The sequence below is a fragment of the Giraffa tippelskirchi genome, chromosome 8, assembly GCF_054371585.1.
Source record: "Giraffa tippelskirchi isolate mGirTip1 chromosome 8, T2T-mGirTip1v1.2.pri, whole genome shotgun sequence".
NCBI lineage: Eukaryota > Metazoa > Chordata > Mammalia > Artiodactyla > Giraffidae > Giraffa > Giraffa tippelskirchi.
This window is the reverse complement of record NC_137282.1, coordinates 138,276,355-138,297,023: the sequence shown is the minus strand read 5'-3', so window position 1 is coordinate 138,297,023 and position 20,669 is coordinate 138,276,355. Positions and strand designations below refer to the sequence as shown.

General features: G+C 37.8%; 1 protein-coding gene across 1 annotated transcript; it reads left to right on the top strand.

Annotated features, from left to right (window-relative positions):
• Positions 1–1,074: 1,074 nt before the first annotated feature.
• CRISP1 (cysteine rich secretory protein 1) lies at positions 1,075–16,718 on the top strand. Its single transcript, XM_081520826.1, has 7 exons — positions 1,075–1,140; positions 6,888–7,016; positions 11,767–11,857; positions 13,198–13,346; positions 15,016–15,107; positions 15,292–15,380; positions 16,591–16,718. Exons 1-7 carry the CDS (start codon positions 1,075–1,077, stop codon positions 16,716–16,718), a joined length of 744 nt encoding a protein of 247 aa, XP_081376952.1.
• Positions 16,719–20,669: the final 3,951 nt, after the last annotated feature.

Below are 20,669 nucleotides of genomic sequence, written 5' to 3'. Positions count from 1 at the left end.
CTAGCATCAGCAACCTGTATCAGACAGAAATAAAATAGAGAGTATATTCACTCTGATTTGCTCCACTCACAATGACAACCATTCTTGACAGAGTGATCAGACTTTACAGAATATCTCTAAATCATGTATGTAAATCATTTGTACCAACATCACACCCCCTTGCTATAGGCAATAGAAAATTCAAATCTAATTTTGCTGTATTTATATTAGTTTCCTGTTGCTACTGTAACAAATTCCTATAAACTCAGAATCTTAAAACAGTACACATTTACTATTTGTATAGGATGGAGCTCAAGAGTCCAAATGGGTCTCATTGAGCTAAAATCAAGATTCAGCAAGAAGAATCCAGGGGAGAATTCATTTCCTTGCCTTTGCCTACTTTCAACAGGTTGTCCATATTCTTTGGCTCATAGTCCTTCCCTCTGTCTTCAAAGTCAGTCATGGCTAACTGAGCCTTCTTCATCATCCATCACTGATGCTCCCTCTCTCTTTCACATATGCTTCCCAGGTGGCACTAGTGGTAAAGAACCCACCTGCTAATGCAGGAGGACATAAGAGACATGGGTTCAATCCCTGAGTCGGGAAGGTCCCCTGGAGCAGAGCATGGCAACTCACTCCAATATTGTTCCCTGGAGAATCCTATGGACAGAGGAGCCTGCTGCCTATAGTCCATAGGGTCACAGAGTTGGACACAACTGAAGCGAATTAGCAGACATGATCATGATTACATTGAATTCACATGGATAAGCCAGGACAATATCCCAAAAAAAGTCAACTGATAAGCGATTTGAACTTTATCCACTACCTTAATTCTCTTTTGTCACACAATGTAACATATTCAGAGACTCCAGGGATTAACATTAACTTCTGTTATTCTCCCAATCATAGTTCTCTCTTCCTCTCTTGGTACCAATGACTAGCATATTAAAACCTTGTTCTGATCTTGCAGGTCTCTTTTTGCAGAAAAATTAAAAATGCAGATGCATGTAAAAGTGTTTCCCAAAAAGACTTATGACAAAACATTATTCCCACAAGTTGGCAATAGTCTAAAATTATGTTACTTTTCTTACAGGGATGACAATGAAACGCTTCTTGTTTCTGGCCATTGCTGCTGGCTTCCTTCCTGTTTTGATTATAAAAGTATGTGAGGATTGTATATTTTATGATTATTTTTGAGAAGAGGATAAGAGCTAACTCTGTGCTAGAACTTATTTTGTTGCAGGCACTATTGTGAGGATGCTATGCCCAGTAGGCCAGCTGAAGTCCACAGAGTCGCAAAGAGTCGGACACGACTAAAGCAGCTGAGCACACACATGCACGTGCCCAGTATTCACCTAGTTCTCACCATAGCTCTATTAGGCAAGTACTATTCCTAATCTCATATTACAGAGAAAGAAACCAAACCTAAGCGGTTAAGTCATGTGTCCAAGTTCAGATAACTTGGAAGTAGCAGAGCCTGAAGGTAAACCAAAGCAGTTTGATGTCACAAGCCCATGCCTATATCATTAAACTTCTCTGAATAATTCAAAAAGCTAAAAAGGTAAGGTGAGAATTACTTCTTTACAGCTGATCCATGCATTTTTCATGACAAAATGGGGAAAATATTGTTTTTTAGTTTTTATCCAGAAAAGGTAAGTATTTCATCAACATCCCAACTGAGCTATCTGATTTATAACAAGAATTTAACACATCCAAATTAAATATAAAATGAAAAGTTCCAGGACTTCCCTCAAAGTCCAGTGGTTTGGAGTCCACATTGCCACTGCAGGGGGCTTTGGTTCCACCCCTGATCTGGAAATTAAGATCCCACAAGCCTTGCATCACAACCAAAAATAGAAAATGAAATGTGCCAACAGTAAGGAGAGAGAGGAGCTGTTAGCAATGGAGTCACTATATGATACTTGAATCTCACAACTTATTAAAAACAAGAGTTTCAACATTCACAGAACAGAAATGAAACATTTAATGGTATATAAGAAGAAATATATTCCTAGTATTTTACAAGTCATCCAATAATATGTACCTGTAAAAAATCTCAATGATATAAGGAAAATATTACATTGCAATGTACTGAAAATATTTTTTATGATGATCTGGTTAATAGTTTTGGTACAGAACATGAGTGGTTTTTATATTTTCATATACTAGATAGAAGTCAGAAGTGGAAAAAAGTGAAAGCTCCTTAATGCAATAAATGAAAGAAAATCCATGTATATTAGATTACTGGGGTGCTGGTGTGGATCTTATCACTCACACTTCTTTCCCCACAAGAAACCAGATGGAGCTCTTGCCTGATACCCAACAATCCTCTGGTAAGTTAAAAGTATCGCACTTTGAAGTGATCATCAGATATAGGCTGCAACCTTTTATGGTAGAAAACTAAAAAGTCTCAGAAGAGAAATTTAAGAGACTAAAATTCAAGGGCCCAGGATAGGAGATGGTTGAGTCAACCATGTGAATGCTGATGTCAGTCCTGTTGACTGCAGAATTTGGGGTAGACATGATGAATTGTTTCAGGAGATCCAATTTCTACCAATGAGAGGAATTCACAGGAAAATCACTGTAGGAGAGTAAATGTTCAGAGGTGAGGTAGCTAGAGCTAACAACATGAATTTCACTGAAGCAGCATTTTTTAAGAGCAAGGAGAGTTATCATATGGAACTTAAGGAAATTCTTGTGGGTTCCCAGTTCAGTTCAGTTCAGTCACTCAGTCATGTCCAACTCTTTGTGATCCCATGGACTGCAGCCTGCCCAGCTTCCGTGTCCATCACCAACTCCTGGAGCCTGCTCAAACTCATGCCCATCAAGTCAGTGATGCTATCTGACCATCCTCTGTCATCCCCTTCTCCTTCTGCCTTCAATCTTTCCCAGCATCAGGCTCTTTTCCAATGAGTCAGTTCTTCTCATCAGGTGCCCAAAGTATTGGAGCTTCAGCTTCAGCTTCAGTCCTTCCGATTGAAAGTTTGTTGCTGAGCTGTGAAAGACAAAGGGATTCTTGGATTCTCCAGAGGAGAGAAATTCAATCCAGGGCCAGTGATGAGACTTGATCACTCAGAGCTTTTGTGTAATAAAGTTTTATTAAAGTATAAGAGAGATAGAGAAAACTTCTGACATAGATATCAGAAGGGGGCAGAAAGAGTGCCCCCCTGCTAGTCTTTAGCCCGATGTTATACAGCTACTAGCAGGCTGCTAATTAGAGAAAGGAAATGCCTCAAAACTCAGAGTAGCACCAGGCCCCTCACCCACAACATGCATTTTGAGATAATATTGGCATAAGCTGAGTCATCCCGGGGCCATAAAACGATTGACATGATTCTTGAAGACAGGCAAGTTTCCAAGAAAATATATGGTTTCATTAACATAGATTAGAACAATTGTATGAGTAAAACATACTGGTTTGTCAAGTCAGTTCTGAGTCTTAGGTGGAACCAACTTGAAGACATAGTTCATTAACATAGTTCATTAACATAGCTTAAGAAAAACATTTCCATAAGAAAAATGCATTGGTTAGCTCAAGGTTTGAGAAAAGTTAAGTTCAGGTGGAACTAGGTGCCTTCATGGGATCAGAGAATTTTAAGAGAAACCTCCTTTTAATTTTGTATAGAGAAGGGAAGAAAATTTGACACTTGTAGTTTGTTTCTTCCTGCCGCTTAAGAGAGAGAGAAAATGTCAGACACTTGCAGCCTATTTCCTTCTCTTGGAGACCCCAAGCCTTGGAGAGCCAACCAGTCTATCCTAAGTGAAATCAGTCCTGTGGCATCCGATCCCATCACTTCATGGCAAATAGATGGGGAAACAATGGAAACAGTGACAGACCTTATTTTGGGGGGCTCCAAAATCACTGCAGATGATGACTGCAGCCATGAAATTAAAAGATGCTTGCTCCTTGGAAGAAAAGCTATGACCAACCTAGACAACATATTAAAAGCAGAGACAGTACTTTACCACCAAAGGTCCATCTAGTCAAAGCTATGGTTTTTCCAGTAGTCATGTATGGATGTGAGAGTTGGACTATAAAGAAAGCTGAGGGCCGAAGAATTGATGCTTTTGAACTGTGGTGTTGGAGAAGACTCTTGAGAGTCCCTTGGACAGCAAAGAGATCCAACTAGCCCATCCTAAAGGAGATCAATCCTGAGTATTCATTGGAAGGATTGATACTAAAGCTGAAACTCCAATATGTTGGTCACCTGATGCAAAGAACTGACTCACTAGAAAAGACCATGATGCTGGGAAAGATTGAAGGCAGGAGAAGGGGACAACAGAGGATGAGATGGTTGGATGGCATCACCGACTCAATGGACATGAGTTGGAGTAAGCTCCAGCAGTTGGTGATGGATAGGGAAGCCTGGTGTGCTGCAGTCCATGGGGTCGTAAAGAGTCGGACATGACTGAGCAACTGAACTGAATTGAATTGAACTGAGCCTTCCTGCCTGTTACTCTCTCACAATGAATATTCAGGACTGATTTCCTTTAGGACTGACTAGTTTGATCTCCTTGCTGTCCAACAGACTCTCAAGAGTCTTCTCCAACACCACAGTTCAAAAGCATCCATTCTTCAGCCCTCAGCTTTCTTTATGGTCCAACTCTCACTTCCATTCATGACTATTGGAAAACCATAGCTTTGACTAGATGGACCTTTGTTGGCAAAGTAATGTCTCTGCTTTTTAATATGCCGTCTAGGTCGGTCATGGTTTTTCTTCTAAGGAGTAAGCATCTTTTAATTTCATAGCTGCAGTCATTATCTGCAGCGATTTTGGAGCCCAAGAAATAAAGCCTGTCACTGTTTCTATTGTTTCTTAATCTGTTTGCCATGAAGTGATGGGATCAGATGCCATTGTTATAGCCACGAGTTTTGGGAAACAAACTCACTCAGAAGGACAATGCAGGTAGTGGAGTGCAGTTTATTACACCGGCAGGCCCAAGGCAGAGTCTTCTCTTAGCCAAGGACCCTGACCAGCATTTGTGAAAATCTTTTATACCCCATGTGTACGTGTCTGAACCCACCACACCAATTTCCTTGTGACTTACATAAACAAAGGAAAGGTAAATACAATCACAATAACCCCATATTCAAACAATCAATTATCAATAAGCCCGAGGTGACAGAAAAAAATCTATGACCTGTCCGGAGGTAGGGGGATTAGTGTATGTTTTCCCTTAGGTGATGAGTAACCTGAATACAATCTTCAAGATTCCCCTGTCCGGAGGGGGTCTTGTCCTTCTATTGTCGTTTCTACAGGCACTAAGCACAGAGTTCAGAGTCCATTAGAGAGGTGGCCGAATATGATCAGCACAAACAGGCCTAAGATGGAGTCCAGGCCCCATGAATTCCTTCTTCACCATGATCTTCGTTTTTTGAATGTTGAGTTTTAAGCCAGCTTTTTCACTCTCCTCTTTAAACTTCATTGCAAGGCTCTTTAGTTCCTCTTTGCTTTCTGACATAAGGGTGGTGTCATCTGCATATCTGAGGTTACTGATATTTTTCCCAGCAATCTTGATTCCAGCTTGTGCTTCATCCAGCCTGACATTTCGCATGATATACTCTGCATATAAGTTAAATAAGCAGGGTGACAATATACAGCTTTGACGTACTCCTTTCCCTATTTGGAACCAGTTCATTGTTCCATGTCCGCTTCTAATATTGCTTCTTGACCTGCATACAGGTTTCTCAGGAGGCAGGTAAGGTGGTCTGGTATTCCCATATCTTTAAGAATTTTTCACAGTTTGTTGTGATCCACACAGTCAAAGGCTTTCAGGTAGTCAACAAAGCAGAAGTAGATGCTTTTCTGGAATTCTCTTGCTTTTTCTATGATCCAACAGATATTGGCAGTTTGATCCCTCTAATCTAGACCAGGCTACTTGCAGTATGACAGGAAAATAGCAACTTATGAGTGTGTTTTTGAAGAAATGACATCCACAGGGGACAGTTTCTGGAGAAGTGTAATGATTTTATCGTTATGTCTTCTCCCGATATCTTTAAATTTTTAAGCAAAATATATGACAAGAACTACTATATTTGAGCAAAGTATGGCTGAATCCTATCCATTCGGAAATTGTTGATAGTCCTGTGGTAGTTGAGAAATACATAGATACCACTCAAATTATGCCACATAAGTCTTTCACTTTAAAAAATATAGTATAAAATTCATGTGAATCACATACACATAAAAGAAGATGTTCTTTACACAAATTAGTGCTAACCTAAAATATTAAAGCCATTAATTGCTCTTCTTAGTAAGCTACAGGATAAAAGGTAAACAAATCAAAAGAATACTAACACATTTTAGATTGTAGTTGATTTGAATTCTATATTGTGTACGTACGCTGATACAAGCATCAATGTTTTCTCATATGAATCAGACAAAGATGCACAATCTGGGTTGAAGATCCTGAAGGTTTTGTACTCAGTGATGAATATTTAGATTCTCCCAGACACACTCCTTTAAACAATATTCAAGTGTGAGTGGTTTATTTGGGATGCAAAGAGGACATTTGCAGGAGGTGAGGCATAGAATGCACCAAGGAAGGGAAGTCAGTCAGTAAAAGGTATAGTAATATCAAAACATTTTCCACTATGGTTCATATTGCCCAATAAAAATGCCTCAACATGGTCTCAAATACCAATTATAAATATGAAAAACAATCCTATCACAGTGCACTATTCTGTAGACTTGTGTAATGTCAGGTTGATATTCAGAAATCCTCAAAACTAATACTGGAGCAATAGAAACTAGCATACTGAGATGTCTCAGACTGAAATGTGCTGTAGAGCATTGTTTATTCAACATAAACTATAAATTTATTTCACGAAGTCTACAAGTAATATACTATGTGTTACAAATTCCACTTAAAAGAAGCAAGACTAATTAGTAATTTTCTGGTCACAGACAAAACCAGCCAAAGTTCCATATGATACACTCCTTACAGAACTGGCAGCTGTCCAAGAAGAAATTGTTACTGTACATAACACCCTCAGGAGAGGAGTATCTCCACCAGCCAGCAACATGCTGAAAATGGTAAGATTAATTAAACAGCAACCATGATGGTCCCAATAATAGTAATGGTGTTTACTGAGATTTTATTAAGTTCTATTTGGTTTCCATATATTAAAAGTCTGGTCTTCACAAATAAACCTATAACGCAGCAGAAGAAGAAACAGAGGCTCAGAGGAGGTAAGCAGCTTTCCCAAACTCACAGAGTTAGAAAGTGACAGAGCCACAATTCCACTGCAGGAAGTAGAATTTCTTTCTTAATGGATCCTAGGACAGTGTTTCTCAAACTCTAGTATGCTTGAGTTAGCTGAAGAATTTGATGCAGCACAGGACCCCGGACCCCACTCTCTGATGTCTGATTCAGGAGGTCTGAGATGGATACCATTCCAAGCTCCCAGATAATGCTGATGCTGCCAGTCAGTATCATCAGTATGGCAGATGCTACAGGTGCTTTAACAATGCATTTGGAGAGGCATTTCATAGCTGTCTTCATTGGGCAGTACCCCAGAGGCTAAGATACTCTGAGAATCAAGATGTCCATGTTCTAATCTGGTGGTGCAGCTAGATGAGAAAATATTGGCAAATCTATTTCCCTGTTTCAAACACTAGTGGTAAAGAATTCTCCTGCCAATGCAGGAGACTTAAGAGACCTGAGTTCGATCCCTGGGTTGAAAAGATCCCGTGGAGTAGGAAATGGCAACCCACTCCAATATTCTTGCCTGGAAAATCCAATGAACAGTGAAGCCTGGCAGGCTACTGGCCAAAGGGTCACAAAGAGTCAGACATGACTAAAGTGACTTAGCATACAAGAAAAGAGAAATTGTCTTTCCTCTGTAAACCTGGGGTGTGAGCAAACAAAGTGCTATCAAACAAACAAACGTAAGGACTGTTCAGGTATATTAGGTGACTAGTCTCACCTATATTATATCCCAGAAGTATCACTCAGGTTTTGGGGATCCTAAACTTGGTTGTTTATCCCCAGACTAGCCTAGAATAACAAGGGTTAGAAATAACACAGACTATGGGAACTGATTCTAGGGCACAGTTTTCTCAGGCAAATGACCAAAAAGGGAGGAAACAAGTAAATGAAAAAATGATCTTGAAATATATCTCTTGGTCATCTTAGAACTCAAAATAATAAAAGCCAGCAGCTAGCAAGGCATTTTTGCATTGTGAGTATTGTAACTGATAGCATATTATACTTACTATAGTTTGAAAGACATTCTTCTAGAACCTTATTACATTATTTCATTTAATTCTCTCAGTCATCCTGTGATGTAAATGATACTATCATCTCTGTTTTACAGATGGTAAATCTGAACATCAGAGAAATTAGGTATCTCATCCAAAGTCCTAAGTACTGGATAAAAACAGATTCAAATACGAATGGCCAGCTCCAGGGACCAGCTCTTAACACTTTACCTTCCTAGGACAAACAGGGTTCAAAATCCTCAGTTTCCAAATGAGCAAACAAGTGTAGCTAGGAGGTAGTGGAGAAGTTATAGAGTGAACAGAAAATATAGTCCCTGATTTCAGAGACTTTATTATTGTGTATTCAAGGTAAATACAGAGGAAATATTAGAACATAGTATTGAATATATGGGGTTCCCTAGTAGCTCAGCTGGTAAAAAATCTGCCTGCAATGCAGGAGACCCCAGTTCAACTCCTGTGTCAAGAAGATCCCCTGGAGAAGGGATAGGCTACCCACTCCAATATTCTTGGGCTTCCCTAGTGGCTCAGACAGTAAAGAATCTGCTTGCAATGCGGGAGACCTGGGTTCAATCTGTGGGTTGGGAAGATCCCCTGGTGGAGGGCATGGCAACCCACTCCAATATTCTTGCCTGGGGAACCCCCAAGGACAGAGGTACCTGGCAGGCTACAGTCCATGGGGTTGCAAGGAGTCTGACACAACTGAGTGACTAAGCACAGCACAGCACTGAATATATAGAATATATAAAATTAATATATTTAAGCATTAAGATGCAAAGGTATGAGAGATCAATAATATGATAAATTAAGTGCACCAGTAAAACTTGAGTAACATTTTAAAAGAGAATATGGGAGTTGAGTTTTTCCATAAATAAGGCATAGGGCATGGAGAGAAAGGAACTGATAGAATTATGGTAGAGCTGAAAAGCCAATCACGAATGCCAGGCAAAGATTTTCCAGACAAGAAAAAAGTTTCTGCACGTAAGTTGGAATTTTATTTAAACAGAATCATTTACTAAAGCCAGAATTTGTAATTTTGCTGCAGTAACCATACATACTTACTTGTGATTTAACTTATGATGTATAATAAAAAAAATTGTATCTTACCAACATTACTCAGAGGTAATATCTCAAAGAGCTTCCTCAAAGAAGTCTGAACTACAGACTATTTGTAATTAAGGTTTCAGGTACTTTACACAATAAGATAAACAGACTCTGAGATGGAGATTAGCATGTATGATGTTTATTGAGGAACAATTTCCAGATTTACAGAGATCTGTGGATGTGGATAAAGAAGCAGCATAGAGTGTACAAAGAAGTTGGGTTGTGAGTATAAGCACAACAGAAGCCTCCACTAATCCCATGGGAAACTGTACAACTAGGACAGCTCAGTAGACCTTGTCCTAAGTTGAAGAGAGGTTGCGTGGCATTTATAGTTACTATAGCTATGTGCTTGTGCTGTTAGATATGGGCTGCCCTAGGGAGGTAAATATGCTCATGAATAAGGACAACATTTGTTAAAAAGGACAGTAGAGCTAGAAAGCAAGACTCTCAGCTCAAGAGGAAATAAGTGCTTCAGCTCTGAAAGTGATCTGGGTATGGGCGGTGCATCTTAGCATGCACAACTAACAGTCAGCAGTAAGTTAGCCAGATAAGTTCCAGTTCTAAACACTTGGTAACCTGGTCATAATAGGCAAGATTTTATATTTGTGACTCCAATGATGTTATTCCCACTGCCAGGAGATATTATGCCCTGATGAGATGTTTTATGTCATCTCTACTTTTTTAATTAGATGTATCCATCATTGAAATATATCTTACATCTTTTTTTTCCTTTTCTTTACTCAAGGGCTAGTTTTTTTCTTTTTTTTTTTAAATTGGGAGTATAGTTACAATGCTGTGTTAGTTTCTGCTGTACCACAAAGTGAATCAGTGATACATATATATCCTCTTTTTTGTATTTCCTTCCCATTTAGGTCACCAGAGAACATTGAGTAGAGTTCCTTGTTTTACAGTCAGTTCTCATTAGTTATCTATTTTATTTATACATAGTAGTGTGTGTATCTATCTATCTATATATATATTCATATATATAGTGTATGTCTGTCCCAATCTCCCAACCCATCCCACTCCCCTTTCCCCCTTGGTATCTATATGTTTGTTTTCTATGTCTGAGTCTGTATTTCTGCTCTGCAAATAAGTTCATGTATACCATTCTTCCGGGTTCCACATATATGCATTAATATACAATATTTGTTTTTCTCTTTTGACTTACTTCACTCTGAAAATACATCTTTTCTTGCATGAAACAAGCAAACCCCACAAAACCGCATTTTCACTTTGACCCTAAGCTAATGAGTTACTTAATTAACCTCACAATTTAATCAATTCATCAACCTGAGGGGTAAATCTATAAAACTAACCCAGATGGCAGCCTACATATATGAGATAAACTTCTTCAATGGCAGGGAAAAAATTGAAAATCTAAGTTATGGCATCGTTGAAAAATTATTTTCAAGAGTAGCTGGATGATTTATATAGAAGCCCGTAGTAAACAAGAAATGCTGCAACTTTTTTTCAGTAATAATGAGTTTTGTGCAGATTTGGGGACAATCTTTTAAGTGGATGCACATAATGTGAGAATGAAAGAATGTCTGGGAGAACATTTGTCACAGTCCCATAACAAGGGATCTAGACTTTCTGCCTTTCATCTTACTTGGAGAGAAACCCAACAAAATGCTTCAACTTAGCACAATAGACACACATCAAGAGTTAGGAGCACACGCTTCAGAGCCAGAAGAACTTGGATTCCAATTTTCTTTCTGCCACTTATAGGTTGTATTATCCTGAAAAGTTAAGCAACATCTCTGTGTCTCAGTTTCCTGATTTGCAGATGGGGATAGTAAGAGTGATTCCCTTGTAGAACTGCTATGAGCAAAGATAAGAGAATACACATAAAAAACTGGTGACAAAAAAAAAAAAAAAACTGGTGACAGATCCTTGCATGTATGTTAGCTATGATTTGCTATTATTATTCATAATTTAGATGGAGTTATGTGACACTATATTTTTTTCTAATCACAGCTTTATTTATTTACTGAGCGTGAGGCATAAGATTGTATCATAGTTGTATTGCATGAATTATCCAAATTCAAAAATTAAAATTTTTGAACAAACTATTGGGTATAAATTATGGGGCATATTACACAGATGAAAAAACTGTGATTCAAAGAGATTTAACAATGTGTCAAAGGTAAAACTATTAATAAATAATGGGATGGATTTCTAACTTGTCTATTTTAATAGAAGCATTTACTTAAACTCTAATATTTCAGAAAAAGAAGCTACATCTGAATATTATTATCAAGTTTTGATCTTGTAAATTCAAGGGTTAAAACAATGGACTGAAAGATTTCTCTTCCTCTTCCAACCAAAATATTTAAGAGAATTAAATTGTTAGCCTACACAACTGAGAATATTGCTAGCTTTGGATTTTTAGAAAGAATGAACTAGAACCTTATCATAGAAATGTTATTAAGGCCATGTGTTTGTATTTCACTTATAGAATTGGAGTGAAGAAGCTGCACAAAATGCCAGAATGTTGTCAAAGGATTGTGAATTGATACAAAGCAATGCACTCAAGAGGCGAATTACAAGTAGGTATACAACACATCTTTTTGCTCAAAAGTCCTCAGGAATTGTTCAGTAACCTGGTAAGGGTAAGTTAAGTCATCCAGCATGTATTTACACTTACCCCATAAATGGCAGTGAATTGTGACTCATAGCACTGTTTCATTACTGTTAATTTTTAAATTTGGATATTCAAATTTTCAAATTCCTGATTCTGATCACCAAAAGAAAAGAGTCAAAGCTCTCAATATCATACAATAATACTGGATCATACAATAATACTGGATCATACAATAATACATACAGTAATACAATAATAACTGGATGAAAAGCTGTATAGCTAGAAGGTTTCCACTCCATGTAGTTATTTTGTGCATGCATGCTAAGTTACTTCAGTCGTGTTCGACTCTGTGTGACCCTATGGACTATAGCCCACTAGGTCCTCTGCCCATGGGATTCTCCAGCAAGAATACTGGAGTGATTTCCTCTCCATGCCCTCCTCCAGGGGATTTTCCCAACCCAGGGATGTAACCCACATCTCTTACATCTCCTGCACTGACAGACAGATTCTTTACCACTAGCACCACCTGGGAAGCCCATAGTTATTTCAGCTACTCACAATATTACCACGGGACTATCTTTAGCTTTGGAATGAGCTATCTTTATTTGAGAGGTCATATTCAACTCTATGGAGCTGCCCATAAGAACAAGTTTAGATGCTCAAAAATAAATCCATCTCATTGCATATATATATTAGGTAGATCACTGCTAGTTTCCTGAAAAGCTGTTAGTGTCTCCTACATGAGCAGACATTAATAACACTCTGTATTTAAAGATTTGGGGACATCTTTACTCAATACTGTTAAGCTGTGAATTGGCAATATGAGTCTTCCCTGCCCCAGAGAAAGGCATTTTACTACCAAACATCACGTTTGATTGAGAGCCCACATCACAAGTGAATGGATGGCCAAATGAGCAAATGTTTATTTCAAGGTCTTTGCATGATGAATATTTCGTGTGGTTGCTTTCAAGGCATGGACTTGGTTACAACCCATAGATTGTTCTGATTGGTTTCATCTTTCTCCATCAGCTTGGACATGGCAGAAACTAAAATGTTGGTTGATCTGATTTCCAAGCTTGCAGATCATTTCCTACTGTCAAGTTCTCAGCAAACCTGAGCACCACACGTTTATTCATCAATGAGAAAGAAAATTGTTAGCTAAATACAGCTGAGTTGGCCTCCTCTTATCAAACATTGCTTGGATGACTAGTGAAACATTTCTAAAATAAAAGTGAGGAAAGTAATCTTGTAAAATGTTTCCAAGCAATTCGTAAAGTATAACCTAGTCCTTTTTCCTCCTTTTAGATACTTTTTGTGGAGAAAACATGCATCTGTCATCTTATCCTATCTCATGGTCAAATGTGATCAGGAGCTGGTACAGTGAGTCTAAATATTTTCAGTACGGGGAATGGACATTGACAGATGATGACATGACAACTGAGCATTACACTCAGGTAAACTGTGTGCTGGCCAATATATCTATTGATTAAGTGACTCTAAGGGTGTGTGGAAAATAGGCAAATAAGAACCATGGGTAATCATTCTATCCACTTTTTGCAAATTTACAGTCTTCAAAGATACTTCTTAACTTTTAGTGGGGAATAATACTTGGAAACCATTAACTGGGATCTGGGTATGTTCAAGGACTTCTTTACTTTAGAAAAAACTAAAGAAGGGGTTGGAGAAAGAGGCTGAACCATGATAACTTCAAGAGCTGAAGGAGATGAACACAGAGGGAAGGGCCATATCATTAGAGCCATTTTAGCTATTATAAATGTTACCTTGTATTTTGAATGTAGTAAAAGTCATTAAACAGAAGAATGATTTAACCTGATTCACATTTTTAAAATACCACTGGGCTTCAGTGTAGATAATAAATTAATTCTACAAAAATGACTTTGAATATCTAAATCAGGTGATTTATTTTCCAGCAAGATGTAAATTAACAAAACTCATCCAGAATGGATAGATTTAAATACTTAATATGCAAGAAATACAAATAATAAAACAGCGTTATCCCCCAAGCAGAAGACTCAGCTGTGACACAAAATCTGTAATAAAATCTACTCACCATAAAAGCTACTTAAGACTAATATTAAAAGCTTACAAAGATAGCACATTTAAGAAACACAGACTTAATCACTTATTCTAAAGCAAAGCAGACATTTCTAAATAAAGAGTAGCAAGTAGAATTCTTCTTCCTTATTATTATTTACCTGGCCACATGGCATGTGGGATGTTAATACCCCAACAAGGGATCAAACCACACCCCGAGCAGTGGAAGTGCAGTCTTAACCACAGTACCACCAGGGACATCCCAATAGCAAGCATTCTTATTTTAAGATCAATATCATTGGACACAAGTGGTATGTGCCAGGAATCCTAGAATAGTATAGCATTAGACCATTTATTTATAATTTATGCTATCAGAGGATAAAAATAAAATTACTACCCAGAGAGCTAAAAATATGACAATGTGAGACAACAATTCCTACTTTCCTTTTCTTCTGGGTTAAGACTAGACCCACTATTTCCATCAAAACAACATGAGCTCCATTACTCTGAAACAGTAATTTAATATTTCTTCTTCCAAACACTTGAAAGTTATTTTTATTCAATCCCTACCGTATACCTATGATGTAGAAGCTAGTATTATTATATTTCATTTTATAAATAAGAAAATGAGATTTCGAGACATAAAACAAGCTAGTAGATACCATCCCACCAGAAAGTGGCAGAGATGGATTTTGAACCTGACTCATTTTTTTTCTCAAGGGCCAACTCACTGTTCTCCACCATGCTACTTTTTCGATGATTAAGCAAGGTTGCTGCCATGCTCTAATTTTTATGCAATTACCAATCTTCATCATGTTACTATATTTTCCATACAGATTTGATAAGAAGAAGAACATAAGTCAGGGTCAGTGATGGCACCCAAGTATGCATATGTGTGCATGATATCTAGACACATGGGAATCTTTCTGTTTCTATGACCTCCTAACAAGCCATGCTCAAAGCATCCTAAAAGCATGTGTGCTTATTTTCAATCATGGATAACAATATTCATATTGTAATCACTTAGCAAAATACCAAAGTATTAATATAATAATTTTATCTTTACAGGTTGTTTGGGCCACTTCTTATCTTATTGGCTGTGGCATGTCATCATGTCATAAAGGAATGCACTATCTCTACATTTGTCACTATTGTCATGAGTATGTATTATACAGCTTTAGTTTCACATAACTCTTGGAAATACATTTCCCTAACATCATCTAGCTTCTCAAAAATCATTTGTTTTAAATTATTTTAACTGATTTTCAAGAGTGAGTAAAATTTTATTTGCATTTTTCAAACGGGAATTTTATTAGACCACTTTTTTCTTTGTTCTTTTTTAAGGGGAAATGATCCTGACAAGAAGAATGTACCTTATAATAAGGGAAGTCCATGTGGAGACTGTCCAAATAACTGTGAAGATAAACTATGTAGTAAGTTTTACATCTCAGTGTGCTTAATATTGATTGTTGATCTAGGAGCCATGGGTCATTAAAATCAAGCATTTAATAATATTACAATTTTCTATAATATTACTTTTTCCTCAATCATCCCAAAGGAATAATGAACATTATCTGATTTCCCTTCCCCCACTCCCAAAGTGACCCAGAAGACCAATGATTAAATCTATTGGGTTGGAAATTAGAACATCCAGGTCTAAACTCAACTTTCCACCCTAAAACTTAAAGTTCTCACCCTATAATAAGGGCATCTTGGATAAGATGTTAATATAAGATAATTTTTTCTCTGCTCTTTACATAAAAACTTTCTTGGCTCTGTTATTGCAGCCCTGAAGTTAGAAATCTTGCTTTCAGGTTACCAGGGTTCTCAGGTTGCTCTTTGGCCATAACCCCTCTACCTGCCTGTCCACTTACCAGAGTAGGTGGTAATTTTTTACTGAGTGATCCTTATACTTTTAAGTTTCCACTGGAAGACATGAGCTGATGATCATACTGTCTATTTACAGTACATCTCTTTATTTCTTAAGTAAATCTTACCTAAAATGTAGTATTAACTAAATGGGTTCCAATTCCATATTCATTTCCTTGGGTAACAAAAGTGTCATTTTCTGGAGTTTTCTTCAGGCATAATTTATTAGTCCATGGGGATATGTTTATAACTTAATTTTCAGTAAGTTTATCGGGAAATAATAAACCTCCCCCTCCAAAAAAAATATCCTTTATCTGCAGATTTGGAAGACTAAAAGGTTTATTTTCCTTCACCTGACCAGTCCATTCTGTTTGCTTTTCAAGCAAGGAAAAATGCAATCTCTTTTCCTTTATCAATTTCTCTGTCTCTCTTCTCCTCCTTCTTTTCCTTCTTCTTCTTCCTGTCATTTTCAGTAACTCATTTCTGAAAATTAATGTAGCTGGAGAAAGATAAAATATCTAATTATCTGTGCTACAGGGTAATGGGGTAGGTTTTTTTTTTATCCAAGAGACAAAAGCAATGTCTAGAATGGAATGAAAAATGCCATAGAAGTAAAATGAGAGTAGAAAATAAAAAAAGTATTACTTAATAATATTGACTCTATAACACAGAATATACATCATCTCTTAAGCCCTTTACTCACTTGTAAATGCATGAGAAGATGAGAGATGAGTTTTTGAGTCCGTATGGTGTAACCCTGCTTTTTCCTTTCAGCAAACCCCTGCATCTACTACGATGAATACAGTAACTGTAATACACAAACTCAACGTCTTGGCTGCAACCACCCGTCAGTTCAACGACTCTGCAAAGCTAGTTGTATGTGTCAAACTGAGATAAAATAGCCTTTTTTATTTGCAACTGTAATGTGCTGTTGGATCATATCTTTGACTTTCCTTTGCTCCAGCAGCTTCTGCTGCATTTCAATTGGTTTTAATTACATCTAGGATAATAATTTTCACTAATCATATAGAAGTGTTAGAAACTCAGTCGTGTCCGACTCTCTGCGATCCCACGGATCATATATGGGCATCAGTATATTTACAACAATGCCCTTCACTCCTGTTCTGATACATTGTGAAGCAACATTGTTTTAAACTTTCTTAAAACGGGAGTGAAATATGATTGATGAAATATGATAGAACTATGAAATATGGAATGAAATATGATTTAAATATGAAAGAGTTCAACACCTGCCTCATATTTAAATCATGTGATGTCTAGTTCTCAGATTGACATGATTCAATGGATCGGATAACTGATTCAGTAAACTGTGCTAAAGGAGGGTCTTTTCCTGTTTAACTCCTTCTCCTGCTTTCCCAGGTCTCCAGCTTCCCTGGTATTTGTCTTCCCTGCACAGTTAACGCACACTAATAATTCATCTCTTCTTAACTTCACTTCTACCTTAAATCAACCATTAAAATAATCCACAAAGCAAACAAAGAGTCCAGTCTCATTACTTGAAAGGGAAATGTTGGTTAACGGGAAGTGGTTTGAAGGTCTCACTGTTTCATTGCAATATCTGTACACATTTGTAAAGCAGGGCAAGAAAACTGCGTGAGTGCTTAATTTAACAAAATAAATATTCAGCATGGATTACATGCAAGGGGTAATCCATACACAGAGGATATTCCCTCCCTTATTTCCAACTGAACTGGAATATTAAAGAAACCTAGTGAAGTGCATGGCTACACAGAGAGCCAAGTGTGTAGTATTTTGTTTCATTTCAGGTATTTTTTTTGGTAAATGTGCTCTTTCTTTCTGAAAGTTTATATAAAATAAAATTCCCTAGGTTTTTATCATTTGTCATACCAAGCAAAAGAAAGAAGCAGTAGAAATGGTTTTACTTCAAGGCTGAAAATTTTTTGTGTTACCCAAATGAGCTTCATACTGCAAAATATCTCCAAGTAGGTGTGACACAAACATAGTGTGCTGAGTTGAAACAAATACACTGCCAGATATTTCTCCAGCATTGATGAGTTTATTCAGAATCAGCAGAGAATTGCAATTTGGAGTGGGCAGCTATGGGAAGCCACAAGCAAGTCCCCAGTTGGCAAGGAAGGAAGATGCCTTTACAGGGAGGAAAGGAACTAGGGAGGACTATAGTAAACAGAGTTCATGGCTCTTTATTGGAGAGTCTTTGAAGGAAGGAAGAGGGAGCTTTCTTTTTCTAGATGGGCTCTGCTACCGCTGCAGGGCATGAAAGCTCCCCTCGTCGCATCTCCTGACTCTACTTCATTGAAGTTTCTGTTTATGAATCTTTCACAAGTGCAACTTTTTGACTACTTCCCAATATCACTGCAATGACCCCAGCTTATCAGGAGTGTTTGTGGACACAGTGGCACTCTTTCCTGTAGACTTGAAATTTCATGGTATACCCAAGGTTTATGTCGGGGGAGTGTCGAGACTGGACTCAGGAACTCAAATACATTGTGCTATTAAAAACAAATGTATCTGAAGATAGCCCACACTCTGTTTATGGAGTGTGTATCACTTTAAATATACTTGCTTTCACTCAAAAAAGGAAAACAAGCAAATGTGTGCGTGTGTGTGTGCGCGAGCGTGCGTGCACTCATATGCTCATGGATGTCCAGAAACCCTGTAAATGAAAGGCAGTAAAAAGCATCCTTGATGGCAAAAACCTAATTAGGTTGTTGGGTTTGTAGTGCAGAGCAAATGGGCACAAAAATGGATTCAGGTCACAAGGAAACTGAAAGTCTTGGCTTAATGCAACAGGCAAATGTAACACATCCTGATTCTCAATTAAAAGACCTCTATAATAAAAACTCATTTCTATGCAGATGTATATGGAGACCGTGTTTAAAATGCTCCAAGATATGCAGATATACAAGTGCTTATTTTGGAGGTCATCGTTCTAAGCATTTGGCAGCCTGGTCGTAACAGCAAGATTTCTTCATGGCATTAGTATTCTCTTTGCCAGAAAATCTTATACCCTGTTTGGGTATATTCTGTCAATTATACTTCTTCAGGCACATATAGTTTGATAGAAATATGTATTTTTTAAAGTAAACATACTAGAAAAAAAAAGAAATATATCTTGTGGTGTGGAATAATTAAAAGCTGTAGAACCATGTTTTTTTCTCTGAGCCGGGCTGTATTTATCCCCGTTTGGAAAGTTCATTCACGTAAAGACTAATTCCAGGAAATAACCACAAGATGGCAGCATATACATATGATCACTAAACATTTGAAGCCAAGGAAAAGCAACTGTTACGCTATTTTAAAATTATTCTTTAAAAAGTAGCTCAATGATTTTCATTAAAAGATTATAATGAAAACAAAATAAAACAGCCTCCGCACTTTGTGGGCAACAGATTACTGTTTTAAGTGGATGTACCAAAAAAAGGATAACTCTAATAGTGTTAGATTATTCATCCCACACCTATTGATGAAGAGGTTCTTCCTTTCATCTTACTTGTAGACTAGCTGTTGCTGACATCGACCTGATAACATATCTGCATCTCAGTCCTCATTTGCAAATGGGGATAATAATAGCACCTCCCTTGTAGAGGTGCTGTGAGGATAAGGTATGGGAAAATATATACAGAATTCCTAACAGATCCTGACATGTTGTGTTAGCTATTAATTTTTATTATTTTTATAATTCACAATTTTTGTTCAAGCTGGATTTAAAAAAGGGAGAGGAGCCAGAGATCAAATTGCCAACATCCATTGGATCATTGAAAAAGCAAGAGAGTTCCAGAAAAACATCCACATTTACGTTGTTGACTACGCCAAAGCCTTTGACTGTGTGGATCACAGCAAACTGTGGAAAATTCTTCAAGAGGTGGGAATACCAGACTACCTTACCTGCCTCCTGAGAAATCTATGCAGGTCAAGAAGCAACAGTTAGAACCGGACATGGAACAACAGACTAGTTCCAAATCCAGAAAGGAGTATGTCAAGGCAGTACATTGTCATCCTGTTTATTTAACTTATATGCAGAGTACAAAATGCCAGACTGGATGAAGCACAAGCTGGAATCAAGATTGCTGGGAGAAATATCAATAACCTCAGATACGCAGATGACACCACCCTTATGGGGGAAAGTGAAGAACTAAAGAGCCTCTTGATGAAAGTGAAAGAGGAGAGTGAAAAAGTTGGCTTAAAACTCAACATTCAAAAAACTAAGATCAAGACATCCGGTCACATCACTTCATGGCAAATAGATGGGGAAACAATGGAAACAGTGACAGACTTTGATTTTGGGCTCCAAGATCACTGCAGATGGTGACTGCAGCCATGAAATTAAAAGACGCTTGCCTCTTGGAAGAAAATCTATGACCAATCTAGATAGCATATTAAAAAGCAAAGACATTTCTTTGCCAACAAAAGTTCGTCTAGTCAAAGCTATGGTTTTTTTAGTAGTCATGTATAGATGTGAGAGTTGGACCATAAAGAAAGCTGAGGGCCAAAGAATTGATGCTTTTGAACTGTGGTGTTGGAGAAGACTCTTGAAAGTCCCTTGGACAGCAAGGAGATCAAACCAGTCCCTCCTAAAGGAAATCAGTCCTGAATATTCATTGAAAGGACTGATGCTAAAGCTGAAGCTCCACTACTTCAGCCACCTGATGTAAAGAACTGACTCACTGGAAAACACCCTGATGCTGGGCAACATTGAAGACAGGAGGAGAAGTGGACAACAGGATGAGATGGTTGGATGGCATCACTGACTCGATGGACATGAGTTTGAGTGAACTCCAGGAGCTGGTGATGGAGAGGGAGGCCTGGTGTGCTGCAGTCCATGGGGTCGCAAAGAGTCAGACATGACTGAG

Bases quoted from the DNA above. Each gene is read 5' to 3' on its own strand.
- CRISP1 (XM_081520826.1), top strand. From the start codon at position 1,075: ATGACAATGAAACGCTTCTTGTTTCTGGCCATTGCTGCTGGCTTCCTT. The intron at 1,141-6,887 runs GTATGTGAGGAT...TTCTGGTCACAG, and splicing joins TTCCTGTTTTGATTATAAAA to ACAAAACCAGCCAAAGTTCC. The intron at 15,108-15,291 runs GTATGTATTATA...TTCTTTTTTAAG, and splicing joins ATTTGTCACTATTGTCATGA to GGGAAATGATCCTGACAAGA.